The sequence below is a fragment of the Echinops telfairi genome, unplaced genomic scaffold (assembly GCF_000313985.2).
Source record: "Echinops telfairi isolate 266 unplaced genomic scaffold, ASM31398v2 ScPeMD7_7457;HRSCAF=8495, whole genome shotgun sequence".
In the NCBI taxonomy this organism is placed as follows: domain Eukaryota; kingdom Metazoa; phylum Chordata; class Mammalia; order Afrosoricida; family Tenrecidae; genus Echinops; species Echinops telfairi.
In genome coordinates, this window is record NW_022111357.1 from 29,720,999 (window position 1) to 29,738,445 (window position 17,447).

At 51.3% G+C, this 17,447-nt stretch overlaps 1 protein-coding gene across 1 annotated transcript in view; it reads right to left on the minus strand.

Annotated features, from left to right (window-relative positions):
* Positions 1 to 288: 288 nt before the first annotated feature.
* Positions 289 to 17,447, minus strand: part of FHAD1 (forkhead associated phosphopeptide binding domain 1) — a 169,433-nt gene continuing 152,274 nt past the window's right edge. The window contains exons 26-31 of the mRNA XM_045298951.1: positions 17,221 to 17,316; positions 16,346 to 16,566; positions 15,239 to 15,404; positions 10,214 to 10,294; positions 6,783 to 6,836; positions 289 to 1,325 (exon numbers count right to left, since the gene is read on the minus strand). Of these exons, the coding sequence (XP_045154886.1) occupies positions 1,209 to 1,325; positions 6,783 to 6,836; positions 10,214 to 10,294; positions 15,239 to 15,404; positions 16,346 to 16,566; positions 17,221 to 17,316 (735 nt within the window). The 3' untranslated portion in view covers positions 289 to 1,208. The remainder of the gene's footprint in view (positions 1,326 to 6,782; positions 6,837 to 10,213; positions 10,295 to 15,238; positions 15,405 to 16,345; positions 16,567 to 17,220; positions 17,317 to 17,447) is intronic.

The window sequence follows — 17,447 nt, forward strand, 5'->3', positions numbered from 1 at the left end:
ACCCGAGGTGCTGCTTACCCACAGCGATCTACTCCAGGGCTGAGTGACAGATGACTGAGACTTCTGGGACATAGTACAGTACATATAAACAATACTATGGAGGCTGGTCTGGAAAATTTAAGGCGCTTTCAAGAGTATTTTTGAGCTCAGGTCATGTTCCCCTTCCTCACTGACTTTACATCCCAACCCTGTACGATGTGTGCTCACTGGAAGGTCCCCTTGTACTTTTAATCAGTAGAAAGAATACATTTGGTTTTGAAATATCAAAATATTTTTATTGTGGCTTTTTAAAAATAGAAGTACGTGATATTCCTGGAGTCGGGCTCGTCCTCCCGTTTTGTCTGGCTGTCCCGGTCAGACCAGAGAGGGCAGGGGTGGACGGAGAGAGGAGAGGACATTGAGAGAAGCAGAGAGCGGATCACGGGGCCCAGTGGCCTCTCCAAACCCCATCAAGGAGGAGTGGGTCCCCTGGACATTATCTGCTCTTTGGTGACTGGGAATTTGGTTCATCCTTGAGGCCTTGGGGCTTCAACTACTGGGCCATCTTGGGTGTAGCAGAACGGCAGCATGAGATGACTTAGAACCTTGAGTTCAAGACCCAGCTCTTGAACGTACTGTGTGATTTTAGGCTCCATTCAACCTCTCTTGGCATCAGCTGCTGCATCTTGAAATGGGGCACCTAATACTATTTTTCCTCCCAGGGCTTAGGGGAGGGTTAACTGAGAATATTTTGAAAACTGCAGAATGCCCAATGAAATCTAGTCATTGTTACAGAAGGGATAAAACTGACCGGCGACCTAAATTTATTATTCCAACATGGCCCCGATCACCGTGAGCGGACCATCTGCCCTATGGCTGGAGAGTACGGCTTGAGTGTTCTCTGGAGCTCCCTGGAGGTATAGATGTTTGCGTGCATCATGACCCAACCGTGGAGCCCTGTACGTGTATCCACCCAGGCCTAGGAATCTGGGCTACAGACTTAAACAGATCCTTCATATGCCCAAGTATTTATACACACCCACTCATTTTTTCAAAGAATCCCTCTCCCTGCACACTCTAAAATATAGTATTATACAAAATACCAGTCTAGAAAGCAAAACACTAGGTTAACAGTCTTTAAAGTCCTATGAAAGCATCTTAGTATTTTGACACAGAAGAGTCTGTCTGACTCACAGCGGCTGGTGAGAGACTGCCGGGAGGCCATTTCTCTAGCTCCTTCCACCAGGTCGAGCAAGCAGGGGATCCCGGCTGTACTTGCTTGTCGCTTCCTTCTTCATCATCCCCCTTTCTTGGTCTGTCTTTGGGGTAGTTTTCCTGGCTCCAGCCTTTAACAAACAAGAGAAGCACACAGACTCTATAAATCCTCGTCGCGAATGGCCTTAGTAGTTGTTACACAAATTAAAATGTTCGTTGTGGGGGAAAAGAAACAGAAAACCCCCAACAGAGGAGAAAAGAGTGGGTCAGATGATTCATTACTATGACCCTGGCCCTACGCAAAGATACCTATCATTCGTGGTTTGGTCTACGTGTGCATTTGTTTGTATTTATAGTCTAAAGGTCACTGTTGTTTTTTTTTTCTCTCTTCTACAGCGTCATGCTTTTGAGACCAGGGGCTCCTTGTGACGGCTAAACTCATGGAGGTGGAGTTTCTTTCTCCTTCAAAGCTGTCACTGAGTTGACTGTTATGTCTGTGATGTCGTGGAAACAAAAACAAACAAACAAACAAAAGCCAAAAAAAACACTACAGGCTATTTGAGGGATTCTGTCTTGTCCTGTGTCTAGCACGCTGCCCCCTCTCCCTCATCACACAGGAAGGGCAGTGTGTTGGAGACCCGGCCCCTCGGCCACAGCTGACTGAATACTTGGCCTGGGCGGAGTTATTAAGATGATCACTCCTGGGCTGTGGGCCATGGGCTCTGAGAAAGGGTGACGGAACTATCACATGGCTGGAGGAGAACATTTAGCTGACGCATGGAGGGAGGTAGAGGGGACACGTGGTATGTGGGTGTGTGCACGTGTGCACACGCGTGTGACATGTGAGCCAGGGTGTGAGATCTGGTAGCTGACCCGCTCATATTCAAGCCCATGTTTCCTTTCAGGCCTTTGCGTTATGAGGCACCACTCCTGTTGGAATCTCCTCTCCTCCTTTCTGAGTGGGTTTCTGCTCGCCCTCAAGAAACTCCAAACCCAGAGCCCCGAACCCACTGCCTTCAAGTTGATTTTGACTCACGGGATTCCGCAGGACAGGGGAGAACTGCCCATCAGGTTTCCAAGGCTCTGAGTGGGAACCGATTCCTTGCGGGTGAGTTTGGCTTGGGTGCTATTTCCAGAAACCGCCTGCCTTGTCTCTCTCCCGCTGTGCGGCTGGTGGGTTCAAACCATGACCCTGTGGCTGGCAGCAGAACACTCGACCCATGGCACTACCAGGCATCCTTTCAAGAAACACAGACACACACCCACACACACATACACCCTCTGTAGATACAATTCTAACTTGCAGGCTTCGTCCCCACGGGATGGACAGAATCGAGTGGACGGCAGTGAGTTTGGTGGCAGTTGTCCAGCCTCATGAAGATTTTTGACTCCAACGTTAGGACACAAAAATCCTTGAGAGGAACAAGGCTGCACATGGAGCTCGAGTTTCAGCTTCACCCCTGCGCACCTCCCCTGTGGCCCTCCATTTCCACCTGCTCCGTCTTCCTCAGAGGGCCGAGGGGGGAGGATCTGGGGGAAGTCAACAGAAGGGGCCTTGAGGGCCAGCTCTTCAGCTCTTTTGACTTTAAGACAGGCTTACAAAGCACCTTGCAGACAGAACTCAACAGTCACTTCCGTGTCAGGAAGGCTACCCTCTCTGCCCTGGGCCACAAAGTGAGTATTGGTGGGGATGCCCAGGGAGAGAGAAATCAGTAGCACATTTGAATACTTTCTGCCACCGAACAACCTTTGCTTTGTTGTTCTTTTCCAATGGGTCCTGGAGGCCCAGTGTCCACTCTGGGTGTGGGTGTGGGCGCACTTATGGGGGTTGGAGCCAGGGAGTTTGTTAAAAATAAAGAGCCCTGTGTCCCCATGCCATGCCCACCCCACCCCCTCAGTTCCCCACGCCCAGGAATGGAGGGAGCTTGGGGTAGAAAGCCCTTTTTCACAGGGACAAGGGGGATGGGGCAGGGGGTAGGGGGACAGGGGGGTGGGGGCTGACCTGGAAGAAGAGGAGACTGGGGAATGTGAAAATGCAAATGCTGTGGGCAGGAAGGGCTGGGGAAGGCTCGCAGAGTCCACCGAGTAAAGACGGCCAGGGAACCTCGGGCCTCACCCTTGGACTGCAAAAGAGGGAGCGAAGCCAGTCACCTGCGCAGTGACACCCAGGTGCAAGGTGCTGTTAACTCCCCAGTCCCCAGACTCTTGGCACCCAGTGCCCATCCGGACCTGACCGTTGTGAAACACAGGGCTTTCACAGGCAGATCTCTGGAAGTAGGGTGCCAGCCTTTCTCCCAAGTCTTTCTTCCTCTGGAAGCTTTGCTGAAACTGGTCCAACATCACAGCAACTCAGGGTACACAACAAATAGCCCCCCACTGTCTAGCCGAGTCCGAGTCACAGGGACGCCCTAAGATAGTGTCGGAACTGCTCCGCTTCACGGGAGCAGACAGCCTCCTCTTTCCCTCGCGCAGCAGCTCCTGGGTTCAAACCGCCCACCTTGCCGGCTGACCTTCTGGGATAGTAGTCGCTGTGGGCTCATCCCACTGGGCCCTCACCCCCACGCCAGGAGAAAGCAAGACCCCAGTCTGTTTCCACACAGCTTCAGGCCTCGGTTTAAATATCCCTTCTTCAGGCAGGGTGGGTGGGGGCAGGTGGGGATGGGGGAGGGTCCTCTCCTGTTCCCTGGACGGGGGCCAGGGGTGGCAGCAGTGTGGTGAGCTAGGCTTAGTCCACTGGCCTTTCCCTTCACCACAAACATTTGTATGACCAGTTATTTAATTAATGACTCGTATCTACTTTAAAAACAAAAACAAGGCAGGGAAGCAGGAATTTTTTGTCTGTTTCTGTTTGGGCGAATCTAGTCTTTCTCAACCTTTTCCTCCCCCATCAGCACCACCAATGACCTGCTGCTGCTTCTTTTTCCTTTTAACTTGGCACATGTCATGAGCAAAGACCAGTTGTTTGAAAACGTCGTTGTCACAGTTGTTGTAAAGGAGGTTGAGCAGGGACGGGCGGACAGACGGACTCACTCCACAACAGCTGGAACAATGAGGCCAGCACCTCCGAGCTCATGGAGACCTGTGGGACCCGGGCAGCAGCGTCCCGATACTTGAGTCGGAGCCGACCCAGCGGCAGCTAACAACGACATGACGACAGGAAGCTGCCGTGGAAAACAGAACCAGGGGGTGGCCTTCGGAGGACAGGAAGCAAAACCCCAAAAGGCCTGAAGAAGCAAGGAAGTCCCGGTTCTGCGCTGGCCAGCTGGAGAGGGAGTTCTTTCCTGAGGGCACCAGGAGCCTGCCAAGAGCAGGTGTTACACGCCCCGCCTTTGTCAGGGGACCGCATTGACCTATCGCTCTGAGGGCTCAGGGCACACTGTAGTGGACAGAGACCCCAACGACACTGTTGGAGGGTCCTGGCGGGGATCCCACACTTCAGACTGCCAAGCTCCACTGGACATGTGGATGGACTGGAAGACCCCTTTCGCTCTTAAGCTTAAGCCCCGTTTGACCTCCACTCTGTTAAGTGTAGCCATCGTACCAATCACATCCGTGGCTGCGGAGTGGATTCTGACTCAGGGCAATCACATGACTCCTGCGACGGCTGAGAGCTGGGCTGTGGGGTTTTCAAGGCTGGGACCTTTCCCAAGCAGGGGCCAGTCCTTACTGTGCGGAGTGGGCTCCGACCAAGGGGGCACCTCTAGAGGTGCTCCGCTCTCCCAGCACCCCACTTCTAGTCTTAGGACAAGGCTTGGGCTGAGACGAGCCTTCTGCTTTCCACGGCCTTCCTTGGACATTAAATGTCTTTGCTTTTTTCCAACGAGAGTTTTGTCTCCGAACAAATGGTGGCTTTCCCTCACATTCCAACACATCTCTCTCTTCCCTCATCTGGAATGTGTTAGCTTTTGAGCCTTGAGAGCTCGCCTCTACTTTTTCACCAAGTGGGAAAGCGACTTGGGCCAATTCCAGTTCCAGGGTGGAACTGTGGATGGCAACGCTTCAACCTGCTTTGGATATCACAGACTGGATTCTCAACTCTTGGGGAAAGAACAAGTATTTCTAGGGGATGCTTCCTTGACATCAAAGAGATTCCTTACCTCCGAAGGAGGGCAAGGAGCATGCACCTGGGGGAAGGTGAGTTTGTTAGCCTTTTTCCTACTTGCCTATGTGACTCCAGACTTGCTATTTCTAGTCTCTGTGTTTTGGACACCTCATCCTGAGTCGGGCAAGAACAACGCCCTCCTAGACAGGCTGTTAAAGGAGGCTGTGCATGTCCAGGGCTCAGCTGTATACCTGGAACACAGGAAATGCTCAGCATGTTTAGGGGCGGCAGGCAGTGCTGCCCACCAGATCCCCCAGAGGTGCTTACTGTTGTGGTGCAGTGAATGACTTAATATGGCCCTTTACCAGACATGGTCTTGTAACCCTCACGGAGTGAGTGGGTGGGTCTATGAAAGTTAGGTTCTTATGGCCCCCAAGTACATTGGATTTGCCAATAAAGCAAATAGGCACGTGGCACCATGCTGAGGGTGGGGCTATGCAAATAAGGTACACGAGATCCTCCACAAAGCGATTGGTCAGTTTTGGCATCCAGCAAGGTTTAAGAGTGCCAGCTCAGAGTGGGACCTCACAACCCTCAGTCAAGACAGAAGAGCTGGGAGTCCAGTGGACCTGGCAGTCCCTGAGCTGAGAACCTCCTGGACCTGAGAGAGAGAGCGAGAGAACGAGCTGTCACAGTCGGTGATGGCAAGAGGAAGCAGCCAACGACGCGGGAGCATCCGGAGTCAGAGAAATGGTGACAGCAAAACCAGGAAGCCCACTTGAGATGGGGCGGGGTCTTCTCAGTCCATGAGTGAGGCACCTACCATGGGCGTGCAGGCCTGGGTGTCAGAGAACTGAGTGCCCTCCAGCCCGAGACTACGGGTGGAGTCTCGTGCCTAAGGGGGACTTATTGGCCGAGCTGAAAGAGCTTCCTAATGCTTGTTTCAGCCAAGTGGAGGCCCGACTGATGAAATGCGAGGAAGCCTGTCCTGATGAGGTCAAGAGGAGCCTTCCTCCGGGGGCCCAGAGGTGCTCTACATGGCCAAGAGGAGGTGAGAGAGCTGCCCTGCATTGAAGAAGGGAGACTTTGCCTGTGTGCTTCCTGATCCTGAACCGTAAATTTGTGCTTCCCTGATAAACCCCATCATTGTGGATATGGTCTGTGAGTTCTGGTGGCCCCTGACGTGAAGTACTGCACCCTGAAGGGAAGGAGACAGTGCAGTGGGAGCAGAGGCATATCTAAGGATGGTGCGTGCCCTGGTTCCCACTGAAGGAGGGTGGGCATTAAGTAGCTTCCATTGACCATCGCACTATCCATAGCCAGCTATGAGAGATCACTCAGTAATGGAAACTGATTGTCACAGCGGCTATTTGCCTTGGTGTGGGAGGCACGGCTGGTGACAAACATGGTAGACAAGTTGGAGGGTGGAAAGTCTGTTTGAGGAGCAGCCTTGGGGTGTTCGGTTTGATGCTTCTTCACCCTCGAGACACAGCGGCCAACACCAGGCCATTGTCGCAAACGGGTTTCTCTCCACTCTCGGGCTCACCTGGAAATTTGAGCTCTGCATCTTGCTCTTCACCAGCTCTACAAATATCCGTCTCTTTAACACAGAAAGAAGAAGGACAGAATTTAGCTGCTACTCCTCTTTGCCTACTGCACCAAGGGGAAACAAAGAAAGGATTCGCCTCACCTTTCAGGCGCTTCTCATTTGGATTGTGGGGCCAGGGAGTGAGAGCATAGGGGTGTGTGATGTCTTCAGGGGGGTGGTTTGGGGGGCAATGGTACAGTCAGTGTAAGACACGAAAGAACAATAATAATATATAATTGATCAAGGATTCACGAGGGTGGGAGGGTAGGGGAAAATAAAAAAGGAACTATACCATGGACTCAAGTAGAAATAAATTGTTTTGGAGATGTTGATGGCTATATATGTACAAGTGTGCTTCATACTATTGAATGATGGATGGTTATATGATTTGTAAGAGCCCCCCCACCCCAAAATGAATAATTAAAAAATAAAAAATCCTGTTGAGTCTCTTGGAATCTCTGGGGATGGGGTGGTGGCCAACTGTGGTTCAGTGAGAAATACCACACTGTCCTTGGAGGGCAAATCCGCTTTAGCTGGGAGCAGAATCTCAAAGAGGAGGTGGAAGAGGCCACGGGCCTCTGGTGGATTTCTACCTAAGGACCCCAGCACCCTAGGTCTCAGTGACTGCAGGGATGTCCTATGAGAAGGTGCCATCACCCCACCTCTGAAGCATGCGCTGTCCCTGGGGTTTGATTTCCATAGGCAGACCCTGGTTTCCTCTAGGGCCTGACTCTCAGAGACTCTCCCTGAAGAAAGAGTGTCCCCCAGGAATGAGGGACACCACAGTGGACAAGAGACCTGGGGCCTCTTTCCTAGCCTGATACACTCATTCAGGTGACTGGGCAGAGGCACTGGAAAGAGGAGGTTTTGGGAGAGCCTTGGACTTCTGCTGGATCACCAACCTGATGCCTACATGAGCTAGGGAACTAAAAGAAATGATGGAGTGGGCTGGTAGGGAGGGCGGCAAGCCAAGGAAAGGGTCTTCTCTAAGGGGGCTGGAAGGCGCCCTGGTAGTGTTGTGGTTATGGGTTGGGCTGAGATCCACATGGTCGGCAGTTAGAAACCACCAGCAGCTCCCCAGGAGAAGGAGCGGGCTTTCTACTCCCATCAACAGTTAACAGTCTCCGAAACCCACAGGGGGACGCTGTGAGTCAGCATTGAATCAATGGCGTGAGCTTGGTTTAAGGGGGCTGGAGGAGGATCTTGTGGAAATGCAAGCCTAGTATCACCAGATTGTCCACATCTCCAAGGGAAGCTCAAAATCTAGAGTGCTCCATGAAAATGCCCTATTTTAGAAGAAAGAAAGGGGAGGAGAAATTTCACATGCCAAGTGAAATACGCCATGGCCTACCATTTTTGTGATGTCCGCATGAGAGCCTGCCCTTGACATCAAATGAGGTCTCAGTAAATATTTGTGGTGGGGTTCCAGATAAGATACAGGATGCCCCGTTGGATGCTAATGTGACAATTAGACAGTTAAGTTGGCATAAGTATGTCCCAAATAGTATTTGGGAATACTTTTACAAAAAAAGTATCCATTGTTTATCAGAATTTCAAATTTAATGGAATGTCGTGTTCCCCCCTCCCCCCACCCTAAATCTGGAAATCCCGTAGGTGTGGGTAACCAAAACTCAGAGGGAATGAGTAAGGTTGTCTTTTGGGGCAGGGGCATAGGGCTGGTAAGTTTCTTTCATTCTCAAAAAAGGATGCTAATTTTATCCCCAGCACAACTGTCCTAAAAGGCGATGGGCCCACATTTAACTGATAACTTGTCCTCCAGGCATTTTCCATGGAGGAGGCCTTAAGTCTGAAGTCACTTAATACTCATATTTGCCACAATCTCAGCGGGGAGGAATTACGCTGAGAAGTTAGTCACCATGGAATTTCCTAGACCTTGTAAAGTAGTATTTTTGTTGGTTTTCCATTTCACCCATGATCCAAGCAAAATCCCATGAGGAATCGGACATGTCAATAGACAAACAGGATTTTGTGTGTGTGTGTGTGTGTGTGTGTGTGTGCATACGTCAATAACCTCAACCCTCTGTGGAGCTTGAGGGCTTCAGGAAACCCTGGTTTGAATGCTGTTCCCAAATATATTCCTGGTTGAAGCCTGTTCAGTGGACACCCAACCACCGGCAGTACAGAGCCTGTTCCCTGCAGAGCTGCTTCCACTGAACTTTATTGAATTCACTGGGATGTGATGGCATCAGTCTGTCTCAAGGGCTACTGATCAGAGGTGATCAAGCCACCGCATCTGTCTTGCTCCTGTGCTAAGGGTACCCTTACGGATGTTGTGTCTTGTGTCGTGCAATGCTTGTCTAGGGCAGTGGTTCTCAACCTTCCCAATGCTGCCACCCCCTTTCATACAGTTTCTCATGTTGTGGTGACCCCCCAACCATAAGATTATTTTCGTTGCTACTTCATAAATGTAATTTTGCTACTGTTATGAATCGTAATATAAATGTCTGATATGCAGGATGTATTTTCATTGTTACAAATTGAACATAATTAAGCATAGTGATTAATCACAAAACAATATGTAATTATATATTGTGAAATATTTATTTCTAATGACAAATAAATAAAATGTCTTGAAGCATGGTATAGCATGGGTAACAGTCTTAATGTAACAACAGTAAACTACATTGTTACATTTTGCCACAGTATGGGTAAAAAGTCAACGTCTTGGTTTCTAAGACCATTGGAAATATGTGTTTTCCAATGGTCTTAGGCGACCCCTGTGAAAGGGTCATTTGACCCCCAAAGGGGTCATGACCCACAGGTTGAGAAGCGCTGGTCTAGGGGGAGAGCCAGGAGTCTTTATTCTAAGAAATTTCTGAGTATCACATCCAATGGTCTCCTGGACACTGGGACTATGGGCCAGGTTGGATTGTCCACTTCTCACTGGCTGCCAGGAAGCTCAGAGTCAATGAAGGGCTCCCTCTTGGTGGGCGTGGAGGCCATGACAGTTGGCACTTGCCCCTCCACCCTTGGTTCCACTTTACACCCACCCTTTCCCCGTCTTTCACCCCACTTCTTTCACTCCGAGGGCAGGGAGCCCTTTTCCTGGCGCTCCTCCACCCTCCCTTCTCCCCCTCTTTTCTTATGTTCTTATCTCCAAGTCCCCCGATCATCTTGTACCTGGCATGGTTCCTCTGCTAGTCAAAATTGCCTGCCTTATCATGCCTCAAAAATACTGGGCTGGGTGTTTGCTTGTCTCCGGGACCATTTGTTTAAGTTGCAGGTGAGGGAGGAGGCAGGGGAGGGAGAGGGACGCTGTGTATGTGTGTGTGTGTGTGTGTTGGCCTGTACATTCTGTAAGCTCTTACCTTTTGGGTATTCTGGGTCTATTTGGGGTCTGGCTGTAAGACTGAGAAACACTTCCATACCTGCCTCTCTTTCTCTTTGAAGGAACAGTTGCAAGATGTTGATTCCTTTGCATTTCTCTGCTGGTGGTCCTCTAAATGCTCCTGAGAGGAAATATCAGGCGGGCAAGAAAGTGTTTAAGGTACTTTGGGCTGTTGTAGCCTGTGAGACAAGTCCAGGCTTTCTAAGAGAGGCTGCCATTCACTGGAATTGGTGGGCAGAAGATGGGGTGTGGGTGGGGTGGGCGGTGGGTTTCCCTTCAGCCATGCATCTGCCCCTACTGTGCTACGCCACTGTGTTTTATTTCTTCATCCTTAGTGGGCCCCAGGGTACCACCCCCAAGCCTTATTCCATTCTCATCATACACGTCTACCAGTTTACCAGCTTCAGCCCCAAACAGGCAGATGGCACCAAGAGAACTCGGGCCTTGAACCTATTTGGGAGCCAGTGAGTCTTGGGGAATTGAGAATTAAGGATCGTAAGATGTTGATATAAGCACTTTTGGTGATCCTACGTGCTAGGTCCTCTGCTAAGGGTTTATCTTCAAGATGAAGGGTCTGGGGCAACTAAGCAGAGGGACCTTAGGGGCCCCTGGCCCCAGCCAGAATCAGGAGGACAAAGCTCCTGGCCAGGTTTGATGGACAGGAGCCCGGAAGGAGGTCTGAGCTGCTTCCTCAGCTAGAAGCAGTCCACCCACTTCCGCCTCTCTCACACTTCAAACCCGGAGACGGGGCCAAGGACAGGCATCTGTGCCTCTGAAATAGCAACCTCTGTGTATTTAAAGGCCGATCGAAACCCCAGCCTTGACCCATTCACAAAACTGTGTCTTGGCTCTAGTCCTCGTTGTATTCACCGCGCAGAAAAGTGGGCTTCACAAAACTGCTGCGGGTTTGAGGAGACTAAGAGAAACGTTTTCGGGGTTTGCTGCAGCATCAGCTGATGTCTCTGGGAGAAATACAGGCGGCAACCCCCTCCCCCCAAAAAAGGTTGCCACTGAGCAGCTAGCTGCTTGTGTGCTTTGGGCAGCATGTGCATCGTGTCATTGAACCTCCCCGCTGTCCCAGGAAGTGGGTCCCATGATCATTTTGTTGTTGAGAAACCTGAGACCTGGAGATAAGGCCACTTATGGGAGGTCTCTCGGGGACAGCGGGAGGCGGGAACTCAATTTTGTTTGCCTCCCAAGTCAGCCTCTTCACGTGGAGACAGACTGCTGCCTAATCTAGTGATATAGGAATGCACAGACTGATCACACTGCCACGGGGGAAGCGGGAGGGGCGGGAACACTCCAGAGACAGAGCCCAATGACCACGAGGGTCTCTGGGAAAGCCCCCCACAGTAGGCCCCATTTTCACAGCCAACTATATTAGTAGGGAAGCATGACTGAATTCTGGTAAGTTCTGCTTAGCGATGAGATGACGTGATATCCAGATATTAAAACCACCTCAGCTTCAGGGGTGGGGGCGGGGTGGTTCTGGGGCTCAATCATGATTTAGTGAAACTCCAAGGTGAGTAACTGCACTTCCTTCACCCCATCTTTATGGGGGTGCACAGTGCTAACATTTTATACAAAGGCTTTAAAACCTCCAGTTTAAAAGTGAAATATACTCCCAGGAAGGAACCAAAAAAGAAGAAAGAGCTACAGATGTGCCCTTTAGTGTGCAAAACTTTAAAATTGATCTATCCATCCATCCACCCACCCACCTATCGCTCTATCTATATTCCTGGCAAAAGAATTTCTCTGACAGTATAGTAAGACCAAAATTGACCCACGGACTGAAGCCCCAGGAGCAATGGTGAGTGGAGTATGAAGGGCCACCTCATAGGAGAGACAAAGGTGGGACATTGGCTTTAGAGTCAGGGGATCTTGGTGTGCTCCCATCCCTATGACTGGGTATCCCGGTAACACAGTCTATCACCTACCCCACCCCAGCTTTCGCATCTCTCCCATGGGCCAGCCCTCTGCAGCCTCTCTCAGGGGTGCTGTGAGAGGAGGGGTGTGGAGAGAGGCGCAGGTGCCTGCCCTGGAGGAGCGATCAGTCAGCCACACCATTGGGGTTGCTGGGTTGGTCCTTGGGGATCTTACCCATTCTTCCCCCATTTGTTAATCCTGCACGTCTGAAAGTTCCCAACTCTGGCTTCTGTATCCCTGGGACACCCCCCCCCCCAAATGTGTTTCACGTGGCCATTTCAGCTCCTTCTCCCACGGAGAGGTGCCTAGTGCCAAGCCGGCTGGCATGGCCCCTGCATTGTGTAAGAGCGAGACAGCCCATGCATAATGCATCTGCAGCCTGATTATGCAAATCCTCGGGCTTCTTATGTCTTCAGTCAGCACATGACAATGGGCTTTGGGGGGCCCTCTGCTGTCCCATTCTGTGGTTTGGTAGGTCTGCTTTAGGGGCTAGCCTGCCAAGCTGGGCTGGGGGCTGGGATGGAGTAGGGGTGGAGTGCTTGGGACAGAGTCCCCATCAAAGGGGAAGTCAGGTCTCTGTTATTATTGTCCAGCTTGCCTGGCATGAAAGGAGACCATTCCTGCCTGAGGCAGCCCCAGGACACATGCAGAGGGAGGCCTGTGATGTTTAATTCAGGGCCTGAGTGTAGGGCCCTGCTTTCATTCCTGGGGCTGGAAGCTGGCGAGCTAGTCCGCTGAATGGAAGGCAGGATTCTGCATGGTGCGCCCATGGCTAGAGTCTTTGGCTGGGGGTGGGGTGGGGATGAGGGGGCATCCCTCTATGGGGTCTTGGCCTCCTTAGAGCTCATGTGAGGGTATCACACTCACACACGTGCATACACACACATACAATCATGCACCCTCACCCACACTCACACACACATGCATTCAAGTGTATGCATTCCCATGCACATGTACTCACACATAGTCATACACATGCACACAGGACAGCTGTGCTCATACAAACACACAACCACATGTCAGAAAAACCAACAGTTACAAGGAGGACAATTGGGGCTAACCCAGCACAGAGCACAGGAGCTCAGGCCAAAGAGATCTGGGGTCAGGGGATTGTCTACTGCGCTCAGCTGCTGTGTGGGGGCTCAAGTCCACCCAGGTGCCTCAGAAAGACAGGCCTCGTGACCCCGTTCTGACTCGCCAGCCATGGGAACCCACCCTCTGGAGCACAGTTCAACTGAGGCACCCGTGGGGCTGCTGTTGAGTTGGCATCAATTCAATGGCTTCTGGTGCTACTGGTACTTGTGTGAATTTGGGTCAATCACTTAGTTCTCTGGGGTTCAGTTTCTGCGTCTGAAAAATGAGGATCACTGTACCCAGGCGCAGGGCTAGTTTAGGCATCAAGAAACTGGGCGTGACTGGAGCCCTGTGTCTGCCTGTAGACCGTTATGAGAAATGGGCCTTAATCTGCCTGCATGCATGATCCCAGCTATGAGATTTGCTTTACCTTGGGCAGGAGTTAAAGAAAAGGAATGATTTGCTTCTGCTTAGAAGTCAAGCCAATGCCATTTACCAACTCTACCTGACCACCTGTTTGGAGGGCAAACTCCAACTCCTTTGAAGCACAATGCCTGCACTGTTACTTTGGCCAGTCTTCTGCTCTAGGCTGGTTTATGTGGTTAACAGACCCAGGTAGCCTTTGGCAGAACACTTACCCCGGTTAAATTAGCCTGAAGTCAGCTTTTTACCTGTCTGTTCCCCACAAAAGGGATCATATGTTCTTCAAGGGCACCCATCCATTCACCCACCCACTTGTCTAGTCACTGACCTAACCATGTATGAATCCATCTATTTATCTACCATCCACTCAACAACCATTTATTGGTATCTACTATGTATCAGGCACTCAGAATAGTGAACTAAAATCCCTCCTCTCAGAAGGGTCACTTATCTAAGCAGCCCTGGCACATGGCAGGACAATAACTATTCACTTAATAGTGTGGTGCAGTGAATTACTTAATATGGCTATCCACATTACAACCCCCACTAAATGGGTGGTGCTATGCAAATAAGGTGTTTACACCCAACAAGTAAATTGGACAGCTTGCTAATAATGGAAATAAAGTGTGTAGCACCCTTCTGGGAATGGGACCATGCAAATAAGGTGTATGGACCTCTAAGGAGGGATGGGCCAGTTTCATCATCCTGCTGGGCTTCAAAGAATGTCCATCCCAGAGCACAGGGGGCACCTGAATTCCACCAAAGAGAATAGATGAAAGTAGAGCAGGTCTTTGGACCTGAGGTGCCTGGGTTAAGAACCTCCTAGACCCAGGAGACAGAGAGCTGTAACATGGGAGGCGGCGACAGCGTCAGAGTAGCGTCAGGAACATGGCTGGAGTGGAGGCATCAGGACGAGGAGAGGCTGGCAGAAGGCGGGCCTGTGGGCCTTCCAGCTGACAGCATGAGAAAGCTGCTATAGGTGGCCAACATGGCCATGTAGACACGGACAGGCATAACTCCTCCAGGCCGGAGGCCTGCTGGCAGAGTGGTGGCACCCTGACTTAGAGAGAGCTCTGTGACACTTGCCTGGGCAGGGCAGAGACCAGCTGAGGACCAGAGAGAGGCCTGTTTTGGTAGAACTATCTTGAGTCATTTCTAATCCTGACTTGTAAGCTCCTACTCCCCCCCCAATCAGCCCCATAATCCTGAGTGTGGTCCGTGAGTGGCCTTTGCTGTGAGTGATCGAACCCAGCAGAGAAACAGGAAGTTCTGGGGCAGGGCCAGATGTATCCACATGGGTTAAAATGGCTGGAAAGGGGACACGTGTCGGACCTTCCCTTCAGAGGATCAGCGTGGGGCTGTCAAGGCTGATGATCCTTCTCCTATCTTGTGAAGTTATTAGTCGGATACCTCCCAGGCTATGGCATCTTGACAAATAGCCACTGTTTTTATAGATGCAGTTGAATACCCTAACTCTCAGAGAGGTTAAGAAACCTGCAAAGGGTCACACAGCAAGCGGTAGAGCCACAGTCTAAATCTGACACTACAGCTCTGCCACCCTCCATACGCCAGCAAATGCCTTCTGCACTCCTGGGCGCCTCCTTGGGCCACACTGGGCTGTTTCCAAACCGGGGCCTCTCACCTTCTGCTGCCGGATCACTCTGTTGGTCCTCTTCTCCTGACACAGCTGCTGCTCCGTGCGCTCCAGGGCCTCCTTCAGCAGGGCCTTCTCTTCAGCCTCTTTGTAGATCTCGTCCTCCAGCTTGGCCACCTGCGACTGGTACATCTGAATGGACACTTTGCTCTGCCTGGGCAGACGGGAGGGACTCAGGCTCTTTCCTCTCCTAGACCTGGGGGGCTGGGCTCTCAACCTACTTTCATATGCATCTCGCCCATTGGTTCCATTAGGAACACATCTGGCGGTCAGAGGGAGGGATACCTAGCCAAGGGGTGGACTGTTTAGCACGAGGGTGGCAACAGGTATGAAAACCGTCTCCGCTAACTTCCGGGAGAGGGAGCCACGGGTTGAGCTGAATGTAGGATTGGATTAGCAAAAGCTCTTCCACTAACTGCCATCCAGTTGGTGCCGACTCATAGTGCCCCACCGGGCAGGGTAGAACTGCCCCTGTGAGTTTCCGAGTCTTTACAGGAGTAGAAAGCCCTGTCTTTCACCCATGGAAATGGCTGGTGGTTTTGAACTACTGGCCTTGAGGACCGCAGCCCCACATGTAACCACTACGCCACCAGGGCTCCAGGAGGAAAAGCACACACATGGTAAAACTAAGCTGACCAGATTTTAACATTGATAAAGCGGGACAAAAGCGGGACACCATTGATAAAACTCATATCCTGGTGAAATAGCCACATGGCAGCCGAAAACCGTCTACCCTAGCTTGTCGTGCATTCTTTCCAAAAATCGGGACTTTTTAAAAACGCCACGGGATGTGGGAAAAATTGTTCAAAATCAAGACTGTCCTGCCAAAAATGGGACGTCTGGTCACCTTAGCGTAAAACCGAAGTCGAGATTCACAAAAGGCTGAGCTTGGGCATGAAGAGAGAGTGGAGAAAAGAGAGAACGGATGTTACAAGGACCGCTTTCTCATGGAGAGACTCGCCTCGCCCAGGCCCGCGCCATCCTCCCTCCCCAGTATCTTAGGATTAGCACCCTGGGCCTTCTGCCCTCTGTCACAGTCCTTGGTTTCTGCTGCTTCCCGGAGGGTCCGCCAGGAGAAGGGAGACCGGGCGGTACCTGAGCTGTTCAATGTCTTTCTCGTAGCCTCTCAGAAGCTCCTCTTTCCTCTCCAGCCTGTTCTTGAGTTGGGTGATCTTATCAAACACAACATCCAGGTCCCTCTGTCGAAGCTGGTTGACTCGCTCCCTCTCTTTGGGGGACAGGTATTTCATGGACACCTGGCCTGGCATATCCTTGATGTTCATCAGACTCATGAGAGTTTTACTCATATCCAAGTACTGCAAGGCAAGCAAAGGATCCCTGGTGGCGCAGTGGGTTTCTCATCGGGCTGCTAAGCCCAAGGTCAGTAGTTTGAAACCACCGGTTGCTCCGTGGGAGAAAGACGAGGCTTTCTACCCCTGTGCAGAGTTCCAGTCTCTCCCCTGTCCTGTAGGGTCACTCTGAGTCAGAATCCACTCGATGGCAGTGAGTAGCTACTGAGTGTTTCTGGTTGGCAAGGCAAGGGCACAGGTCAGAGAAGTTGCCCATGACTGCTGGAGGCCGTGCTAAGTAAGTGAATGTCCAGTTCTAGCACACACAGCTTCTGCAGTTGCAGAGAACAAACATGCTTTGGAACTGAGTGCCGTTGAAGCCTCAGTGACTCTAATGCCCTGGCCCCGGCCCCGCCCCAAGCCATTTACACGGTGCCTTTTTGTGACCTGAGAGTGGGGGGGAAATGACAACGGTTATAAACATTTCTTCTAGCGACCTAGACTTTCAAGGGATTCTGTTAGGCGATTTCTGACCCACGCTGGGGTAGTCAATGGGCCGTGTGGAGTCCTTGTCACAACTCAACAGGTGGATAAGCTCCAGTTACCCGACCCCCTGGTGAACGCTGACTGCAGGAGCCCTGGGCGCTGGGCAGGAGAGGCAGGGACGCGGCATTTACATACCAGCTTCTCGCTGAGATCCAAAGCCTCCACTGCATCCGTTTTCCCTGACTTCTCAACGGCTGGACTGGGCCGCGAGTTGGAAGGGCTGTTTTGAGACTGCAAAAAGGAAAAAGAAGAAAGCATTTTCTCTTGGATGCTGAGTTAGTTAATTGTGCCAGCCTGGCTGATAATCACTTGTGGGGCTAATTGAAAGGCGGAGGGATAAATGGGTGGTGAGCCTCGCCTTT